The 18,819-nt window shown below is 47.6% G+C and overlaps 1 protein-coding gene across 5 annotated transcripts in view; it reads right to left on the reverse strand.

Annotated features, from left to right (window-relative positions):
* Chd7 (chromodomain helicase DNA binding protein 7) overlaps positions 1–18,819 on the reverse strand; it is a 179,431-nt gene that overhangs the window by 107,224 nt on the left and 53,388 nt on the right. For 4 of the 5 annotated variants that reach the window (XM_057790256.1, XM_057790257.1, XM_057790253.1 and 1 more), the window contains exon 2: positions 10,301–12,117. In XM_057790256.1, coding sequence (XP_057646239.1) covers positions 10,301–11,947 — 1,647 coding nt within the window. In that variant the 5' untranslated portion in view covers positions 11,948–12,117. Of the gene's footprint in view, positions 1–10,300; positions 12,118–18,819 lie in introns of those variants that run through there. The other variant, XM_057790258.1, reaches the window with a different exon arrangement.

Raw genomic sequence — 18,819 nt, forward strand, 5'->3', positions numbered from 1 at the left:
GCTTCAGGTCCTCGGTCTGTCAGCTCCAAGGGTACAGTAGACACATGTGGTAGCAGCCACCACACTCAGAATAGAACACAAGGGCCATGCCATCAGGTCTCAGAGGACTAGGCCACAGGGATTCTACAAAAACTCATGACTAGCTTGACATCAAAGAACAGGGCATGCTCTCTTTCAAAACAACTTGGAAAACATAGGACACTTCTGTTCACAACAAACTTCAGTTCACAAAATTACAATGCTTTCTTTTCTTAAAACTTAAATTCTGCATTCAGTAAAAGTATGTAGCAGCCTGGACTAAAATGAAAATTCTGTGACATTTTCATATGTAAGGAAGGTTGCATTTCATAGACAGATTGTATAAATACTATATTTCAATAAAGCAACATACGCAAATGTACAAAACTTTCATAAACATCTCCATGTGATGGGTAACAGGATTTCTAATTTACTTTTTTCTCATGCTTACAATAGCTGCAGGATGTTGGCACATGTCTTTAATCCCAGCACTAGGGCGGGAGAGGCATGTGGATCTCTGTGAGCATAAGGCCAGCCTGGTCTACAATGGGAGTTCCAGGGCAGCCAGGGTTACACAGAGAAACTTTGTCTCAAAAAGTCAAAAGAAGAAAACAAACAAAAAAATCTTATAATATATAAAGGTGCTATGAAATATATTAAGTATTTTTAAACAGTAGCATATAAAGTTTGAAGATGGTAAAGAAAGGTTTTTTTTTTCCTTTATACCCTAGTAGATGGAGCATAGAACTTAATGTTTGCTGACAAACAAAACCCTGGCCTGGAGGCCCAGTTCTAACACGTGTCTATCGTGTGCGGCAATGGCGGTATGAGCTGTGTAAAAGCTGTGCCCAAACATTAAACCTCGCAGTGGGAAAATGTGAATAGACTTCTTGGCGATTGGTAACTTTGTTACTATACAGAGAGGTAAGGCCCTCTTCTTCCCACTTCTCCTCTTTTAGCATATGAAGTTACTCTTGAACAACAACAACAAAAGATCAGACTATCGTAACATCAAAGAGATCTATAACCGGGTGGTTTTCACTGAATTCCTGCTATCCCTTTAGTGCTCGCGACACAAAGGTGGGATGTCATCCCAGGTTCCGGGGACACGCGGGAAGACACCGGAAACAACAGAGGACTGAAGGAGGTCATGGGCGCTAAGGCCAGTGGAAAGTCTCTGTACTACTGAACTATATACAGCTGTACTCTGACCCACAGATAGTGCAGGGGGCTAACTTGCTGGATGTGGGGAAGCCAGCAAAGCTCCCAAGCATCATGAAAGAGGATTCCACAGGACGTTCTGTCACTTGAGGTTCTAAAAGGTTCTAAATGCAAAGGGTGGCTTTCACCTGAGTGAGACCAGGAAAACATGCGAAGACAAATGGAACCATATATACATACACACACACACACACACACACACATGCACACACACACATATTACGTTTCCCAAAATTCAATAAAAACAAAATAGATTTAAACACGATGGCCATTTTCACACGCACATCCCAAAACCACGATTTTCATTTGCCTTATAAAGTATCTGAGGGTTTTTAAAGCATTAGTGATGTCCTGGCTTCGAAAACAAAGCATTCATAATCTAGGGTGAAAGGGCAGAAAATGAAACAAGGAAGAATCCCAACAGTCACTGCGGCAGCAAGGGTGGAAAAGGGTTTAACACCTTCTGAACACTTACCGCACGCCACACACTGGCTAGAACTCGACAGACATCATCTCATTTAATTCTCGTAATAATCCTGGGAAATTGGTACATTTACTATCCTCGGGAAAACAGTTTAGTGACATAAGAATACTGAACGACTTAACCAAAGACTGAAGAGCCCATGACAATGAACTCTTGGTGCACACGAAGCCATTGTCTTCAAAGCTCCTGCCCGCATCAGCAACCTCTGCCAGTGATGAGAGGAGAGACCTGATGGACCAGAGGGGTGTAAGGAGACACAGCAAAGGGGCACACTGGCATCTCTTCCACTTTTACTCTTAGGCATGAACTCATATTTAACTGAAGGCCAATGTTAGCATATAAGAGTCCAAGACTTCCGCGTAGAAGGCTGACTATGCCCAGCCTACGAGTCTGCGTAATTTTTAAGTTAGGAATAGTCTCTGAGCTGGCTTTGGGTTTACTTCTGTTTTCTCTGCCAACCGTTCCCCAGCTTAGGGACTTTATTTCTTTGCAAATACTGATTTTTAACTCTCTTGTAGGAACTGAAGCTGTACCCTTGGAGCTTTGTTCTAAGCACAGGTCTTCTCAAATTTAAACTCTGAAATATTTCCTCACTGAGCTAAGTCTTCAACCATAATTTCCAAGGAAGAGGGATAGCCTCCCATATCAGATGTCGAAGTCGGAACAACACTAAACACAGGGGTGCCACAGCACCTACTGTGTAGATGGCCGTGTTCCTTTCATATGACTGCTGTCCCCACAACTAATGGGAGAGCAACAACTAAGGGAAGTGAAATATGGCCTGGAGCCTTACTCTACCATCGAACAGCTCCCTGAAGAGCCTGTCTTGTCTCTCTCTGCTAGGCCGGAAAGCCTCCACGGCCTCCAGACGTGCTCCTTCACAGAAAGGCCTCTGCAGCGTGCTCACAGTCAGAACACAGTCCCCTCTGGCATGGGCCAGTTTAAAGCGCAGGCAGCATCTCCCCTCAAGGGTGACCTGCAGGTCTGCCCACTTGAACTTCAAAGAATGGTGAGAACAAGGTAGATGCCCCAATTTAGTCCTCCCCTGCCCACTTCTGGGGCCTCCAGAGTTTAGTACCTCTTCACACAGACCAAAGCTTTTCAATTAATGGTGAGGTGCTGGAGAGACAGCTCAGAGGTCAGCACCCAGGCTCGGTTCCCAGCACCCACTTGGTAGCTCCCAACCATCTGTATTTCCAGTTCCAGGGACTATAATATCTTCTCTGCAGGCACCAATCACACAAAAGAAAACAACAGCAACACTCATACATATAAATTATTTTTTATTTAATTAATGGTGAAGCATACATGCCATTCCTATGAATAATCTCACAGGATTTTTTTCTTTTTAAGTTAAAAAGAATGTTCAGGTTAAGAATCTATATCAAGCCAGGGGATGGTGGCGCACGCCTTTAATCCCAGCACTCGGGAGGCAGAGGTAGGCGGACCTCTGTGAGTTCGAGACCAGCCTGGTCTACAGAGCTAGTTCCAGGACAGGCTCCAAAGCCACAGAGAAACCCTGTCTCGAAAAACCAAAAAAAAAAAAAAAAAAAAAAAAGAATCTATATCAAGAAATGCTACCTAAAAATTGGTCTGGATGGGTAGTGGTGGCACACACCTTGAATCTCAGCACTTGGGAAGCAGAGGCAGGTGGATCTCTCTGAGTTGGGGGCCAGTTTGATCTATAGGGTGAGTTCCAGGACAGCCAGGGCTATACAGAGAAACTCTGCCTTCAAAGGGGAAGGGGAGAAATGAACTTTAATTTCAATATTCCTGTATTCAGTAAGAATTTTAAGCTATCTACTCTCCTTCACTGATGAGTGATCTAAAGTTCCTTGTCTCATCACTAGCAGGAAAACCCATTTGTAATCTCCTAATCCCCTACCCAGGGCCAGGCTGCTAGAAAGAAGCCCAAGAAAACCAGTGTGTGAGGGTGGATTCCTGTGTGGTCCAGCCTATCAGAAAACTGGTGGGTCTCCGTTCTGTTCCCAGGAACTCCCTTGGGGCAGTGTCCTTCAGAAACCCTCACAGGTTTCCCAACGCTCCTTGATTAAGGACACTAGCTCATACATTAAAGCACCAGCATTGGTTTGACAATACTTAGGGCCGTAAGAGTCTCCTGAAACCCATGAAGCTGAATTATTTACAATGTAAAAACAAAACAAAAATCCAGAAAGGTCTGGAGAACAGGTCAAGTACCGTAGCTGGGAAACAGTCGAGTCTTCACTGGGGAACACCGCAGGCTGTTCGCTCACGGCCTGAGTCATGGCTTACACTCAAACGCTAACACAATAGGCAAGGACCCACCTTGCCTGACCGTCGCTTTTCATTGTGTTGGAAATGGTCGAGAAATAAAGCTGGGCTGGTGGCCCTCTGTGTCTGCATCAGCTCTGTAAAACTGTCTGTCCCTTGGTGCTGTACCTGCTTCTCTTTCCCTTCTCCTCTGTGTTTAAGTAAAAAAGAAGAAACCAGGAAAACATTCTAGAACTAAGGAAAGAGAAAACTGAACTCAAGTAAGACTGCACTCTCGGTACCGCACTGACAACTACGTTCGGGTACTAAGTGGGCTATTTGTTTGTTTGTCGGGCAAAAGCACAAGTACCTCCCACATCTGATCCTGACTTCTGCGCTGATTTTAGCCACTGGGGCGAGGGGTGCGTGCTGCGGCAAGGGAAGAGAGGGCTTCTCCCTCGCGATTCCCGAGAAACTAGCCACGGATGTACAACTTCAACTAGGGAGACAGCGGAGTGACATGACCGAGTTAAGACTTAACTTCCCCAGGTCAGCCACCAAGGTTTTCCCCCTCACTTTCTCCCAAGCCACTTGTTAATGCTTCCCCGACCATGTTCTACAGGACCAGAGACTCCCCTTCTAAATGGCGGCTAAAAGAACACGCAAGCAGAGAATGAAAAACATAAATGGGTGGGGAATTTCTGGTAAAAATAAGGCTTTTCCCTCAGCCTTGGAGAACCACTCTCATGAGGACATCAGAAGAGAGTAGGCCCACACAACGGAGAACTTGAACTGATCGCAGTACCAATCTACCACTTGAATCTAAAATCTTGAAAATGGCTGGAAATGGCCTTCCAGAGAAACCCGAGTTTTCCCTACAAGACAGGCACCACTAAACCTTCCTAAGAGTTCAGACAAATGACCTACCTTTCAAAAAGCAAGGAATGAGAACTCTCACACATTCAAGCCTTTCAATCTATTGATGCTTCCTGGCAACATGAATACGTGTTCATCCTGAGGAAGGATGAGAACTCCTGTCTTGAAAACTCCTCTCATAATTATGCTAACCAATCTCTAGTCTGTTTATAATGTGCATAAACTTTTTGAAGGCCTGGCTGGAAAAGCGATCCACTGTTGTTCAGTCATCTGCCCTCTTCTGGCCACCATGGGCTTCTGCATGCATGTGGTGCACATAAACTCACACAGACACACACAGTTAATAAAAGTCGCTGGCTCCTTGGGATATCTAGCAGTGGCCTAATATCCAACTTTAAAGAAAACTGAAAAAAATAAACCAGCAGTTCTCAACCTATGGGTCACAACCCCTTTGGAGATCAAATATCAGATATCCTGCATATCACATATTTACATTATGATTCGTAACAGTAGCAAAATTACAGGTATGAAGTAGAATGAAATAATTTTATGGTTGGGGATCACCACAACACGAGGAGCTGCGTTAAACAGTCACATCGTTAGGCAGACTGAGAACCACTGAACTAAACTCTGTCATAGAAAAACGTCCTTTTCTTCCTCTTCTTTTCTTTCTTTCTTTCTTTCTTTCTTTCTTTCTTTCTTTTTTACAAAATAGAAGCCACCGTAAGAGACACGGCCATCCCAAAGGCATTCACGCTTTCAGTTTATGGGGCTTTAACCCTACACTTTCTATCTTAACTCAGACTTTTTAACTCACTAAAAGCCTGACCTCTGAGGAAAATCTGCTCCGGGGAGGAGGCGATGCCAGGCAAGGAAAGGTCGGCAGACTGCTCACGAAGCCGATGCAGGAGCAAAGGCAGCCAGAAGAGAGGCCGCGTGAAGGTCAGTGGCCGCCGCAGGCAAATGAAGGAAAACATGGCTGGACCTTTACCAAAGGGTCGTGAAGAAGTAACCAAAGCCAGCATGCTGGGCCACTGTGCTTCCCACAGGTGCCAGCTGCTCCACGAAGGCTTAGCTGGAGTCCTGTTCTCCGTAGGTGTGTGCGCATGGAAACATCCCTGAATGCCACTGATGTCAGAAGCCGGCTTAAGACATGGCGACTTCTACTTCCCATCTCACTCAACTGTGAAATCAAGAGCAACATCCTAGGCAGTCGTCACGGATGCATGCGCTGGTCACTAAAAAGGCTCTTTTTCTTCTCCATTCTCTAACTACAGCTCCCACGCATGTGGCTTGAGATACATGGCCAACTTTTCCACAGAAATACTAAGTGGTTGTCAGTGACACTCCCCACACTGGGTAGATGCAGACTGCCAAGGGAGGGACTAACTCAAGCTCCCAGGAGAAGGTTTTGTAAAAGGCTTTTGAAACCGTGCTTAAAGCCAGGCAGTGGTAGCCCATGCCTTTAATCCCAGCACTTGGGAGGCAGAGGCAGGCGGATCTCTGTGAGTTCAAGACCAGCCTGGTCTACAAGAGCTAGTTCCAGGATAGGCTCCAAAGCCACAGAGAAACCCTGCCTCGGAAAAACCAAAAAACAAAGAAAAACCAAAAAACTGTGCTTAGACTGTCACAGAAAGACTTTTTTTTTACAAAAAAGTGCCACTGATTCTTTTAGACCTTTTATTTATTTCTAGAAATCTCGGGGTGGGGCGACACAGGAGCATTATTGCCACCGTCAAGGCCCTGACTTCTGCTCTCCTTTATGGCAAATATATTGAAAGACTTAAGGAAAGGAACACAAACGCATCAAAATTACACTGATCCTAGAACACACTGTTTCAGATCCTAAAACGCCACCAGAACTTTCCACCTGCAAGAACAAGAAACAGGACACCTGGGGCGGTGCAGCAGAAATCGTTTAGAAATTTGGGACTTGCCTATAACGAGGGACAGTCCATTTAGATAAGCTCCCCAGAGGAACTCCATGTTATTCTAGTGCACAGTGTGTGGATTGGTGTCTATTCTGACTACCATCCCCCCTCTCTTCGTGTTCTTCTGTGCTATACGCACTCTGTGAACCTCCCCAAAACACAGAGTGCGTGTCGTGCACCTCAATGCTGCACGTCAGTACGTGAGCTGTGCAAGGCCTGTGCCGTTCTGCCGATTTGTACTCACAGCTTTCTAAGCCTTAAACTGTCTCCCTCATCCTCTATCCATCCTCCCCTCAGGTCACATTGATCCTCCATATCTCCACAAGGACCGGTACTTCCCCCTAGACACCCCAAGGATGGCTCTCTAGCCTTTTCGTGAAGTATCTTCGCTTGGGCTCTTTCCCTAAAAGGAAGGCTGTTTCCTCTCCCTCAACCAGAAGAATAGCGAGTCCTTCCATTTTTAAAGAAATGTTCCCTGAAAGCAAGAAGTCAAAGCATGGCAACAATGTTTGCCATTAAAACAAGTGAAATTCTCTGTAAACATGGCAACAGGTAACCCTGAACACTTTCTACAGGACAGAGTACTGTCTGAGTTCCCACTGTGCGTTTAGAAGACATTACTGCTAACAACACAGTAGAGAGACCCCTCCGTTTACATAATGAAATCAAGGCCCTGAGGCTCAGGAAGTTGCCCAAGGCAGGGATATAAAAATTTGTGGCACTATTACCAAAAGCTCAGGTTCCAACCCTGTCCTGTCCTCCATACTGTTACTCTGGAGGGTCCCTGATGGCAGCATGACTTTACAGGACACTGAGTTTTTGCTTTGTCTCCGTGCAAACAGGCAGTGGACCGACTGTTTCAGGACCATGATTTGCACAGGGATGGGGGTGGGGATGTCAACCCAGGGACTTGCACACACCAAGCATCTGTTCAAACTTTGAACTTGAGTTTGAATTTCTAAGACAGTAAGTACACAGCAATACAAATAACCCACATGATGTAAATTCTGTGGTGTTTACATTCCCAGTCATTTTTATGGATATTCAGGAATCCGAAAAAGCTTCAGAACCATTGCGTGAGCTACTGAAAAAGAACTACAAAGCTATAGTTTCCACTTCCCTACAAATCTTACCACGCTTCCATTAACGAATACGTCCATGGACAATAATGTAGCTTTGCACATTTTCAATCAATAAACCTTTTGATCCTACATTTTCTTTTGTTTATTCCTTGTTATAGAAGTATACTATTTTATGGCTTAGGTGAAACGTCATTGTTCGTAATCAGTTTCTTTAAGATGAAATTAACTTTACATTTTATCCAAGCATACAATCACAATCATAAAAAGAAGCTTGAGGTCAGAGGTTATCATAACGACAGCCTAGAGGAGCACAGACTGTTGTGAGCCTCCATAAACACAGTCGGGGTGTTTGTCACCCCTCCTGATCCTAACATTTGGGTCTGGTACCATTTTTCTTGTGTCACTGAACTATAGGGTTCAGGGAGGTTAAGTCACTTGTCCGATATCACCAGGCTACAAGGGGGAACACAGGGATTTTAATGCCCTTCTGATTTCATTTTCAAAACTACTGACTGCCCCAAGGTCTGAAGAGGATCCGAGGTTAAGCAGAAATCAGAAAGTAAATACCAAGAAAAATACAAACAAAACTGAACATGCAAAGGAACACAGCTCAAACGCCCGTGTCTAAAACCCACTTAGAGAGCAGTGCCCTTGGAATCCCCAGACTATAGCACCCTGCACTGGCCTCCAGCTCATAAGCTGGAGGATACTGCTCTCTGGAAACCCTGAAAACGGGAAAAGAGCAACTTCATCCGGGGACCACTACAGTCTCCTCAGGAAGCCCCTACAAACTGTGCTCATCTTCCAGCTGCTGGGGAGAGGAGTCAGAAACCAGCTGTCAAGATCCCTTCTTTATTAAGAACGCTTTCACTTCCGGGGATTAAAACTCCTTCCCCAAAGCTCAGTCACGTGCTTTTCTGCCTTGGAGGTACCCAGGTTGACTCACCTAAGAACAGCACCAGGGAGTGTTTGACCCTGAGCAGACAGGAAGGAAACCTGAGTGCTGGCCCAGGAGCTGGTTCCTCACCAGGACCTTGGGCTCTGATGGCAGCTGCTCAGTGGGCTGTTTCCTGCCATCCTCTGAGCACCCTGGAGGCAACAGTGGGGACAGACTCCAGATCCCTCTCCAGAGAGCTGACCATTCCTTCTCCCAGGAAGTCTGCTGTGCCCTACACACCAGATGTATAAGCTGTGCCACCTCTGCAGAAGGGTATGCACGCCATGGCCACCTCTGCACTGCTCCTGAGACCCTGGATGTACCAGACTGGAGCAACTGTCCCTTCGCTCCGGCAGCCAGGACCGGCTGGAGCCTCAGCGCCACTCTGCTGGCCTCTGTGCTGAATCCGCCATGAGGGCGGCCCCTTGACTTCACACAGCTTCTGTCTGTTCTGCTCCCATCTGTCTCTGCAATCCTGGACAGCCAGGTCCTTTTCCCGTTGCCACCCATCTGACCTATGACGGCACGATCACCACTTCTAAGTCCTCCTTTCAGCTCAGTTCTTTAAAACAGAATGCAAGATCCCAACAGCTCTCCCTAGCCAGAACCTTCCCAGTGACCCGTTTCCCCATGCAGGAAGCTCAACTCCAGGTGCATGTTTGAGGAATCACCTTAAAAGCGCATCAAGTGTCTTCAGGGATCGCTTCCCTAAGGTACGTTTGACTGGAATCCCAAGCAGTCTTCCTTTGCAGGAATTTCCTCTTCCGGGACAGCTGTCTGTTCACACACAGGCCCTGTTCTCCAATGGCTAAGTCCACCCAGAAGAAGCAGTGCGCCCCACAGCTCTGAAGTTGCCAACTGTGCCCCCACCCATGAAGACCTGCAGACCTGGGGGATGACCATGCACTCAGAAAAACCTGTTCAGGAACACTGCTTTCCACAGGCCAAGGTCACGAAGACCAAAATACACAAAGGAGGAAAAATGTCTTTGTAAATATAAACTGGGGAAGCTAACTGTGCTCCTTCAGTGCTGGCGCACAAGCCTCAAACCAACTCCTCTCCGTCACCAATCGCTGTCCTTTCTTACAACGCGAATTCACACTCTACAGCTTCCCACAGAAGGTAAACGAAAGGCGGTAAGGGATGTTAACACACAAACTTCTGATGGAAACCAAGTCTCACTGTATTTTTCAGACAGGGAAAGGAGGAGGAGAGAGATGGTAACAAAAAAAAGAAAAAACAAAAAAAAAAACCTTTTTCTGATGAGTGAGCCTAGTCTCAGTCAACTACATCATTACACCTAGTACAATTCCCAGGACACGGGGATCAAGGAATTCTTGAACGAATGAGCCAGAGAGTTAGGAAATAAGTAAATAAAGGCCGTCAAGCGGGTAGAGACAACCTACAGGCTAAAATCTCAAGGTGTTCACGAGGAAACCGTTTTCACGGTGCTAATCAGACAAGGCGGCCATGCTGGCTCTCACACCGCAGTGCAGGCGGCCCCGCGGAGTCTCCTTACCTGATGCACAGGCACTTTCTGCGGGGTACTCTGGGGTGACGGGTGGAGTTGTGCCCAAGGCTGGTGATGAGGGTGTGGCGGGGAAGACTGATGTAAGCCTGGGTGGGGCTGGAGTGGAGGGCAGGTTGGCAGCTGCTGAAAAGATGGCTGTTGACCAGGATGCTGTGGGCCGGGGATCAGTCGCTCCTGGATGGCTTGTGGATCTGCAAGGCCAACACCAGGACAACCGTTTGGTCTCATGTGCCCGGTCAACTCCCTCGGTGCCGAGGACATGCCCATGAATGGACGAGGCTGCTGCATGTTTCTGGGGCCTATATTCCTCTGTCCGAGTCCCATGGCACCAGGGGGCTGGTGAGATGGCTGAGGGTGGGGCATATTTGGATAACTGCCAACTTCCATGGGCATCCCAGCACTTCCGGGCCTGACTTGCGGAGGAGGCGTGCCTGCTGGATTACTCATTGCTTTCATGGGTGACATGGGAGGTGGAGAGGCATAAGTTCCCTGAGGCTGTGAAGGATGCATAGTTTGCGTGTTCATTTGGTTAAGTGAGCCACTGGCGTGGATGGGCTGCTGGTGCCTTAGTCCTTGACCACTGCTTGACGGGAATCCTACAGCGTTGGGGTATCTTGGTACGGACTGATTCATTGGAGAACTGTTTGTAAGGCCTAAGTTCTGATTCATCCCTGTACTGTTAACTAATCCCTGATTTAGGTTACTGTAAGGGTATCGAGAGTACTGCCCTGAGTTGTTTACAGTAGGGGAGGGGACCGTCTGGCTCCGAGAACTAAAGTTAAGGGTTTGCGGCCGGACGGCCCCTTGTTGAGGAGGATTTGGGGAGAATCTGGGACTGTGGGCCACGGACTCCCCATGGAGAGCAGTAGGGGGGTGGTGGAGAAACTGCTGCACCGGGTGCCGCAGGGAAGGGGCCATGCTGGGGCTCTGCGGGGGCAGGTGCGACAAGTGGCCGGGTCCTGAGGTGGCAATGAAAGGATTTCCCTGGCTGAGGCCCTCTTGACCTTGGGAAAACTGGCCCATCCTCTGCTGCGGCTGGCCATGCTGCTGCATGGAAAAATCCCCGCGTGCCATGTAGCTGCCCATCGGCGGCATGTGCTGGGGGTGGCCCTGTGCCGGCGGCCCCGACGGAGCTGGCTGCGGTTGCTGCTGCTGGTAGGGGGCTCGGATCTGGTCTGGTACCTGGACGGCCCGCGGGCCCCACATGGAACCACTGTCCACAAAAGACTGCCCATGCCTTTCGCTCTGCATGCCGGGGTAGACTCCCATCTGACTGCTGCTGCTGCTGCCTCCGTGTGGCACCTGGGGAACAGGAGGGGTGTGGAACTGCGAGTGCGGGGATGCCAGCCCGTTCCCAGGGGCGCTGCCCATCATTCTGCTAGGCTGATCCATCAGATGCATCTTCTGTTCATACTGATTATAGTGATCAAAATGGGTCAACTTGGTTTGATTCTGATTGGTGGAAGGATGATGAAGGGGTGGCTGTAAGGAGGGGAAGCCTTGTTCCATGGGTATCTGCTGACCCATGGGGTTCACTGGGTTTTCAGGGTAGCCACATTCCCCAAGGCCTTCGAGGCCCTCACTGAATATATTCCCATCCTCGCCAAAGAGACTCATCATTCCTGGATCCGCCATCTTCTTCCAACACACGCTCCTGCAAACACAGCTCGGGAGCTTGTCTGTGCTTCCTCACTGAGGGGCTTGTCCTCAAAGCCTACAATCCTTGACTAATCTTCTTCATGTCATTCTAAATTTCTTTAATTCTCTTGGACCCTGCAGTGTTGGGCGAAGTCTGGATATAGGTCCTAGAAGGGAGCGGTGGGTAGGAAGGAAGAGAAAAAGAAAACAAAGAATTAGGAACCAGTGATAAAAACTGCCAGTATTTTACACATTTGAATTTAGCTTCCATCAACAATACTGATCTAGGCCCCTTGCTGAGCTATATTTTACAAATCTAGCTTACTCTAAGGGAAACTCATTAGCTTCTCCCCGACGCATTATGATCGGTTACGCAGAAAGCCAGCAAAACACTAACCTTAACCTTAAATTAATCCATTCACTACACTTCCTCACATTGCGTTCTTGGATGGAACGGAACAAAAGAACACAACATGGAGCAGCAGCAGCTGCCACAGCAGGCAGGCAGGCAGGCAGGCAGATGTATGAACATAGCCAAGCAACCCATCTGCTGAACCGAAGCCCTGGAAATGCTCTGGTTACCAACAGGCGCCCTTAACCCCACTCCCCTGAGCATCACGGTAATCAGATGAGCACAGCACCAAGGACCGCGAAAAGCCCAACTTAGTGAAATTGACTGGAGGATTACACAAATACCAAAATCAGTCATTTTGTACAAATTAGATATTTACAGCCCACATACAACTGCGCGGCGGCAACACGGGCCTCCGACAAGAAAGCGCCCATAATGAGGCTGAAAAGCAGGCTTGGGAACAGCACAATAAATTCATAATTTCATTATGTTAATAGCAGGAATAGGCAGGATTCAGAGGCGGACTAAAAGAAGAGCTTTCATTCTCCACAAGGAACGATCTGACGCATGGCTCCGGGCCCACCGCGTTCCAGATCTATGGGGCGGACGGTGGCAGGGTCCAGACACCGGCTTCATTATGCCCCACCGTCGGCTCTGCCGAGGGCTAAGGACCCAAAGTGACCGCTCAGGAAAACTAGCGGACGGCCGGTGACTATTCTTGTTGGTAGAGACAGAGGCCTCTTCAGAAACTAGTCAAAACTGGATGTTACTTTAACAGAATCAAGTTAAAAATATCCACCAGACCTTTTCAAACTCTTACAGGACAAAGCAGGACACAGCAGGAGGGAGTGTGGCTAGCTGGCAGGCCTCTACCTCCTAGGCAAGCAGTCTAGACGTAGAGCTGCAGCAGTGTAGCCAGACTGTTAGCATAGGAGGGGGATATATATATATTGAAGGTGCTCTGACTTCTCTGTAAACTCTTTCTGATAGGTCTGGGGTCAGATAAAAATAGCCAATTTCATCTGAAGAATGCTTCAACCAGCAAAACAGACAAGTGCTTTTGTCCACTGCTTGTTCAATCAACAACATAATAAAGAATGAGTTCATATAAGAAAAATGCCCGAAATCTTAGACATCTTTGGAATTTAACCCATTGATTTCCTCTTACAAGCACACCAGACACTGTGTGATACTGACCCACTTGGGGCACAGAAGCACACACGGTGAAGACGTTCTGGCGATGCCCTGAGCAAACTCGGTCATGGATTCTGCCGCGCACTTCTGCGAGGATATGGAAATGAGCAACTCTGCTGAGAAGCCACCCAGTGAGACAGACACCATCCGCTCCACCTGCCCTATTCTAACATATTCCTACCACGGAGGGAGCTCTGTCTATGAAAATGTAAACAACATTCCTGCTCACTGTCAGCACTGCAGACACGACACCTGAGAGGGTCTCCGGGTCTGGGGCTTTCAGGTGACAGCTGCCAGCTAACAGCAAAGGTCTCCTCACTCTGCCACTAACTGCCGTCAGTTTTCTGATCGACTTTCTCCAAATGCAGAGGTCAGACTGGAGAACCGGGCACACGTGAAAGCCGTTCTGACGGAAATGTGCTGCTTTGCCAGAGAACGGCTGAAAATCCAGAACCAAATGCAACAAAGAACGATAAACTAAACTTGTGCCTAACCCAAAAAGCTTAAAAAGTCAGTCTTCACTTTGTCGAGTCTCGCTCTTAACTTTCCAGGAAATAAATAGGTACCATGAACTCGGAAACATCTTAAGCCTGCCACGCACCAGCTTAAGGAAAGTAGTATGGCTTATATGTTCTGGAAGATCTTGCTTCATGCCCCAACAGCTTCCTTGGCTGGGGCCCACCAAGCATCGGGGGAGGGGGATTATACAGCCTGGGAAGATCCTGGCCCCCTCTGCACAGAGGCCCCCTGGTACTCTCCCTCCTGCAGGACCACGGAGCCAGGGGCATCCAGAGCCAGCGTGGAGCAGCTACAGTGAAGCTGGCAATTGCATTTCTCCAGCTAAGGGTCCAGCAGAAGGGGAAAGGCAGTGTGCGGGCATGAGACAAAACAGGACCTCACTGAGAGTAATTATACCAGACACTTGGCTTTGTTCCCCTCCTTCCGGTTCCCTACTCATTCCCATTAAGAATCCGCTCCCGGAGGCATGAAAAATGCCAGCATTAAATGGTATCAAGTAAGCATGTCACCCGGTGCAGCTGTGACCACACTCAGGTGTGCCCCCAGCAGAGGAGATGAAAACCTGTGGCTCTGCAGTCTACCATTGGTGACGGCTAGCATTGTGGCCGTCAACACCACCTCGCTCCTCTGCTGACCCCTAGGACCAACTGGCAATGGTGCCAGGAATCACCTGGTAACTATGCTCCATACTTCTGACCTGAGCGAACCTAATTAATTGATTGATTTTGATCGCCTTTTTATTGGATTAAGACCATCTGAATGCCCAGGTTGCAGCTGCAGTATATGATATTCTGGCTTTATAAAATATTTAAAATAAAACTCCATTGTGAAGGTTTCATCCTCCTGCACACTCAATGTCCGCATTGCCTATGGCTCCACACTACTGTTAAATGGGCCACACGTGAGTCACAGTCAGAAAAAGGCGTTCACTTTCTAGGAGCTATGTATTAAAAGTGGCCAGAAGAGAGTGAAATGCATTTCCATACTTTCCACTTAACCCTTATGAAACCTGGTGTGAACTGAAGGAGCATTCGCAAGACATGCGTTCGGAAGTGAGCAAGAGGGTGCAAAACTGTTACCTAAGAGAACTATCAGCATGGGCAGAAGTACACCACAATATCAGCTAGAAGCAGTTCTGAGCTGGTGAGCACTTTTGGGCCTCCTGCCCTAAGCTCCTCTTCACAGACAAAAAACCCTTTTATAGGTTAACGGACTAAGTGTCTTATAACAAACATCTTAATGACAAACAGTACCCCCAATGGAAAGTGACGCATGGCTAAGAAGGCAGAAGACTGAAGCCAGTCTTGGGCCTCCTTTATTCGGGGGGCATAAAACAATGCTTCTTCAAAGAGGAGTAAATTCAATCCCTTCTAAGACAGTTTCCAGAACAAGCACGCAAGAGAACCAGGCAGGGACTGCTGGTCATTTCCCTGGAAATAAACATGCACAGCGAAACAAGTCAACAGCACAAAGAACCAGCAATGAGCCGAGGATGTGGCTCAATGCTTGCTGAGCTGAGGATATGGCTCAATGATTGCCTAGCACATATAGAACCATGGACATAATTCTTAAAAATTTTTTAAATTGAAAATAAAAAAAATCAGCATTGCAAGCAGCAGATACACAAGAGGTCAACAAGAAGTTATTAATATTTAAGAATGTAAAACGACTTCGTAATAGGTTAGTTTTTATTATCCAGTGTCACACTGATTACTTAATGCAGAGACTTGCCAACCTCAAACTTAACCATTTCCTATTTACCGCATGATTCTGAACGCACAGCAGCATTTGTGCATTTGAGTTTTTTGTTTGGATTTTTCGTTTTGTTTTGTTTTGTTTCAAGGCAGGGTTTCTCTGTATAACAGTCCTGGAACTAGCTCTAAAGACCAGGTTGGACTCAAGCTCACAGAGATCCTCCTGCCTCTGCCTTCTGCGTGCTGGGATTAGAGGCGTGCGCCACCACCACCCTTCTGTACACCTGAGTTTTACTGTAGCACTGCAGAGCTGCAGAGTTCTTGTCAGAAACAGGCGAATTGCAAACACCTGTCAGATGCAAACGGTTCCTCTAGTTCAACCATGTAGACGGCAGAACTCTTCCACGAACATCCCGCACACCTTGGCAAGTGTGCAGACCTAGGGTATGCACTGAGAAACCGAGGATTTCTTGGCTACAGCTAATTTCACTTGTGGCTCTTTCAACTTCCCTACCTCTGAAGGACCTGAGAACTGGCAGATTCTGGTCGGAGGGAAGCGGCCATCAGTCTCCAATGGTGTGAACTGGCACACAGCACACCAGCACCCTCACCATGGCCCAAAGAGAGGCCACTCACACCCCAAGAGAACGGAATCACTGTGGTGATGATAGATGCACACATAGAAGATATAGCGCTCTCTGCTGAGAATCCCTGGACAGCGCCCACGGGCGGCCATCTCTCTACCCCAACACAGCCTCCAACGGCCAACTTGGAGAGAGGAAAGTCCAATGGGGCCAATGCTTGCTGTTGGGAAGGGCATCTATCCAGCTGACAGGCATCCAGATGAAGGACTCGGGAAGTGCCTCCAAACAACATCAGAAGATCGGTTCATCACCAGTCAGCTTCAGATCTGCCTGCTGGACCAAGTGGTGCCCTTCCGGAACTCTCTGGCCAAGTCCACACTTCTTCCTCCCTTGTTTGCTTGGGCATTGCTGATGTGCTAAGATCGCGCTGTCTACACCAGCAGCTAGTAGCCACGTTACCATTTAAAATCATCAAAACTAAAAAAAAAAATTAAAATGCAGTTCTTACTCTTACCAACCGCAGTCAAGTTCTCAAGAGCCATTCATCAGACAGTGCACGCAGGGAACACCTCCATCGGTGCAGAAAGCCCAGGACAGCAAAGCCATTCATTTCTCCCTGAAGACCCTTTCCAGAAAGAGGCCATACTAAATAGTACCCATTCTTGATCACAAAGGTTAGTATTATTTCAAACGCCAATACCATCCTTTGTGATGTGGATTTTTTTCCAAATATCCATTTTAAATACACTTTCTTTTTTTAAAAAAAAAAATATTTATTTATTATGTATACAGCATTCCTTCCATGTATGTCTGCAGGCCAGAAGAGGACACCAGACCCCATTACAGATGGTTGTGAGCCACCATATGGTTGCTAGGAATTGAACTCAGGACCTTTGGAAGAACAGTCAGTGCTCTTACCCTCTGAGCCATCTCTCCAGCCCCCTAGATAAACTTTCAACCTATAAAATCTCTCCTTTCTCTATTTTCTAACATTTCTGTTTTTGAGAAGTTTAGCTATGAGAGGAATAATTCTTAACTATACAGAAAAGTGTTTAGAAAGATAGGAGTTCCTTCTGAAAGCCTGCCTTAGTCCAAATGATGTATCAAAACTAAAACCGGGAGCTGAGCATGGTGACTCACACCTTTAATCCCAGAACTCAAGAGGCAGAGGCAGGTGGATCATTGTGAGTTCAAGACCAGCCCGGTCTACATAACAAATTCCAAGCCAGTGCTACAGAGTGAGACCCTGTCTCAAAAACACCACTGAATGAATGAATGAATGAATGAATGAATGAATGAATGAATGAATGAGTGAATGAAAACCATGGGACTGGTCATGCACCTTAGGGTAGCATGTCTGCTTGGCAAGCATATGACCCTGGATTTGATCACCGGAACCACAAAGTAAGTTTTAAAGCTTAACAAGGATTGCACAGAGGGCTCTCAGTTTTTTCAGCAGGCAATAAGCAATCGTGATGATGTAAGACCACAGGCGGCCATCTGACACCCTGCATACACAATGCTGAGACAGACAGATATGGCCCTGTCCCCAGGCAGCTTGCTGCTCTAGCAAACCTCCTCAAATATTCTGAACTCGCTCACCCTGTCTCAGGTCCATCTGGACCCGGACCACCCCTTCCTCTTCATCCTCCTCCTCCACCACCTCCTCGTCCTGGTCAGGCCACTGGGGGTTAGTGAAGAACATCAAATTGGAAGGTGCCCTGATTCTGCCAAGTCCCACGCATGGCCAATCCTCTGTAGTGCTATTGAGTCATTTCTTGCTTCTCGTGAAATCCTTAAGGGCCTTCCCTTGGCTTTCAGGATCCAGTATAAATGTTTGAGTGTGGCTGGACACATGCTGTCCTCGGGTGCCCGAGTAACCCTCCATTCTGAACTCCCCAAAATCCTTTCCCTCTGCCCTAACACTCCCTTCTGAGGTATATCAAACCCTGAAGGATTAACAACCACCCCTCTGCAACCTGTTTTCCTCTGGCCTCCTCACCCCCTCAAGGGCAGCTGGGCTTCTTTCTCATCTAAGGTCCTTGTTAACACCTGTCTGAAGATGTTTCCAGACTCCCTCCTCGAGCTGGTTCTGAGACCCTCCCTGGTAGGGCCACCTAGCTGAGGGTGACAAAGCACTACGCACTCACTCTGCTTTGTGTTTTGTCAATGCCCTGACTCTTCCTGGAGACTTACACTTGAGGAGGGTTGTAAGGACAGGAACACGGACCTCTGCCTGCTAGGAGAAATAGAGTCTCAAGCCACCCCAGCCCCACGATGGGTTCTGCATAGGAATGCTGGGACACCCTGCTCTCAGACCGGGAGTTTTCCCTCTGTGGCAGGATGGAGGACCACTTCAAATGAGAACAAACAATAGCAAGAGACACTTGTTTCAGGGAACCAAGCAAGCCATACAATGACAAAGCATTTAAAGGGGAAAAGGCCGCCCTGCTGGCATCTGCAACTGGCCAACAATACTGACTTCATCCAAAAAAGTTCCTCCAGTCCTCGGTGGCAAATCTGAAA

This window comes from Chionomys nivalis, chromosome 16 (genome assembly GCF_950005125.1).
Source record: "Chionomys nivalis chromosome 16, mChiNiv1.1, whole genome shotgun sequence".
NCBI lineage: Eukaryota > Metazoa > Chordata > Mammalia > Rodentia > Cricetidae > Chionomys > Chionomys nivalis.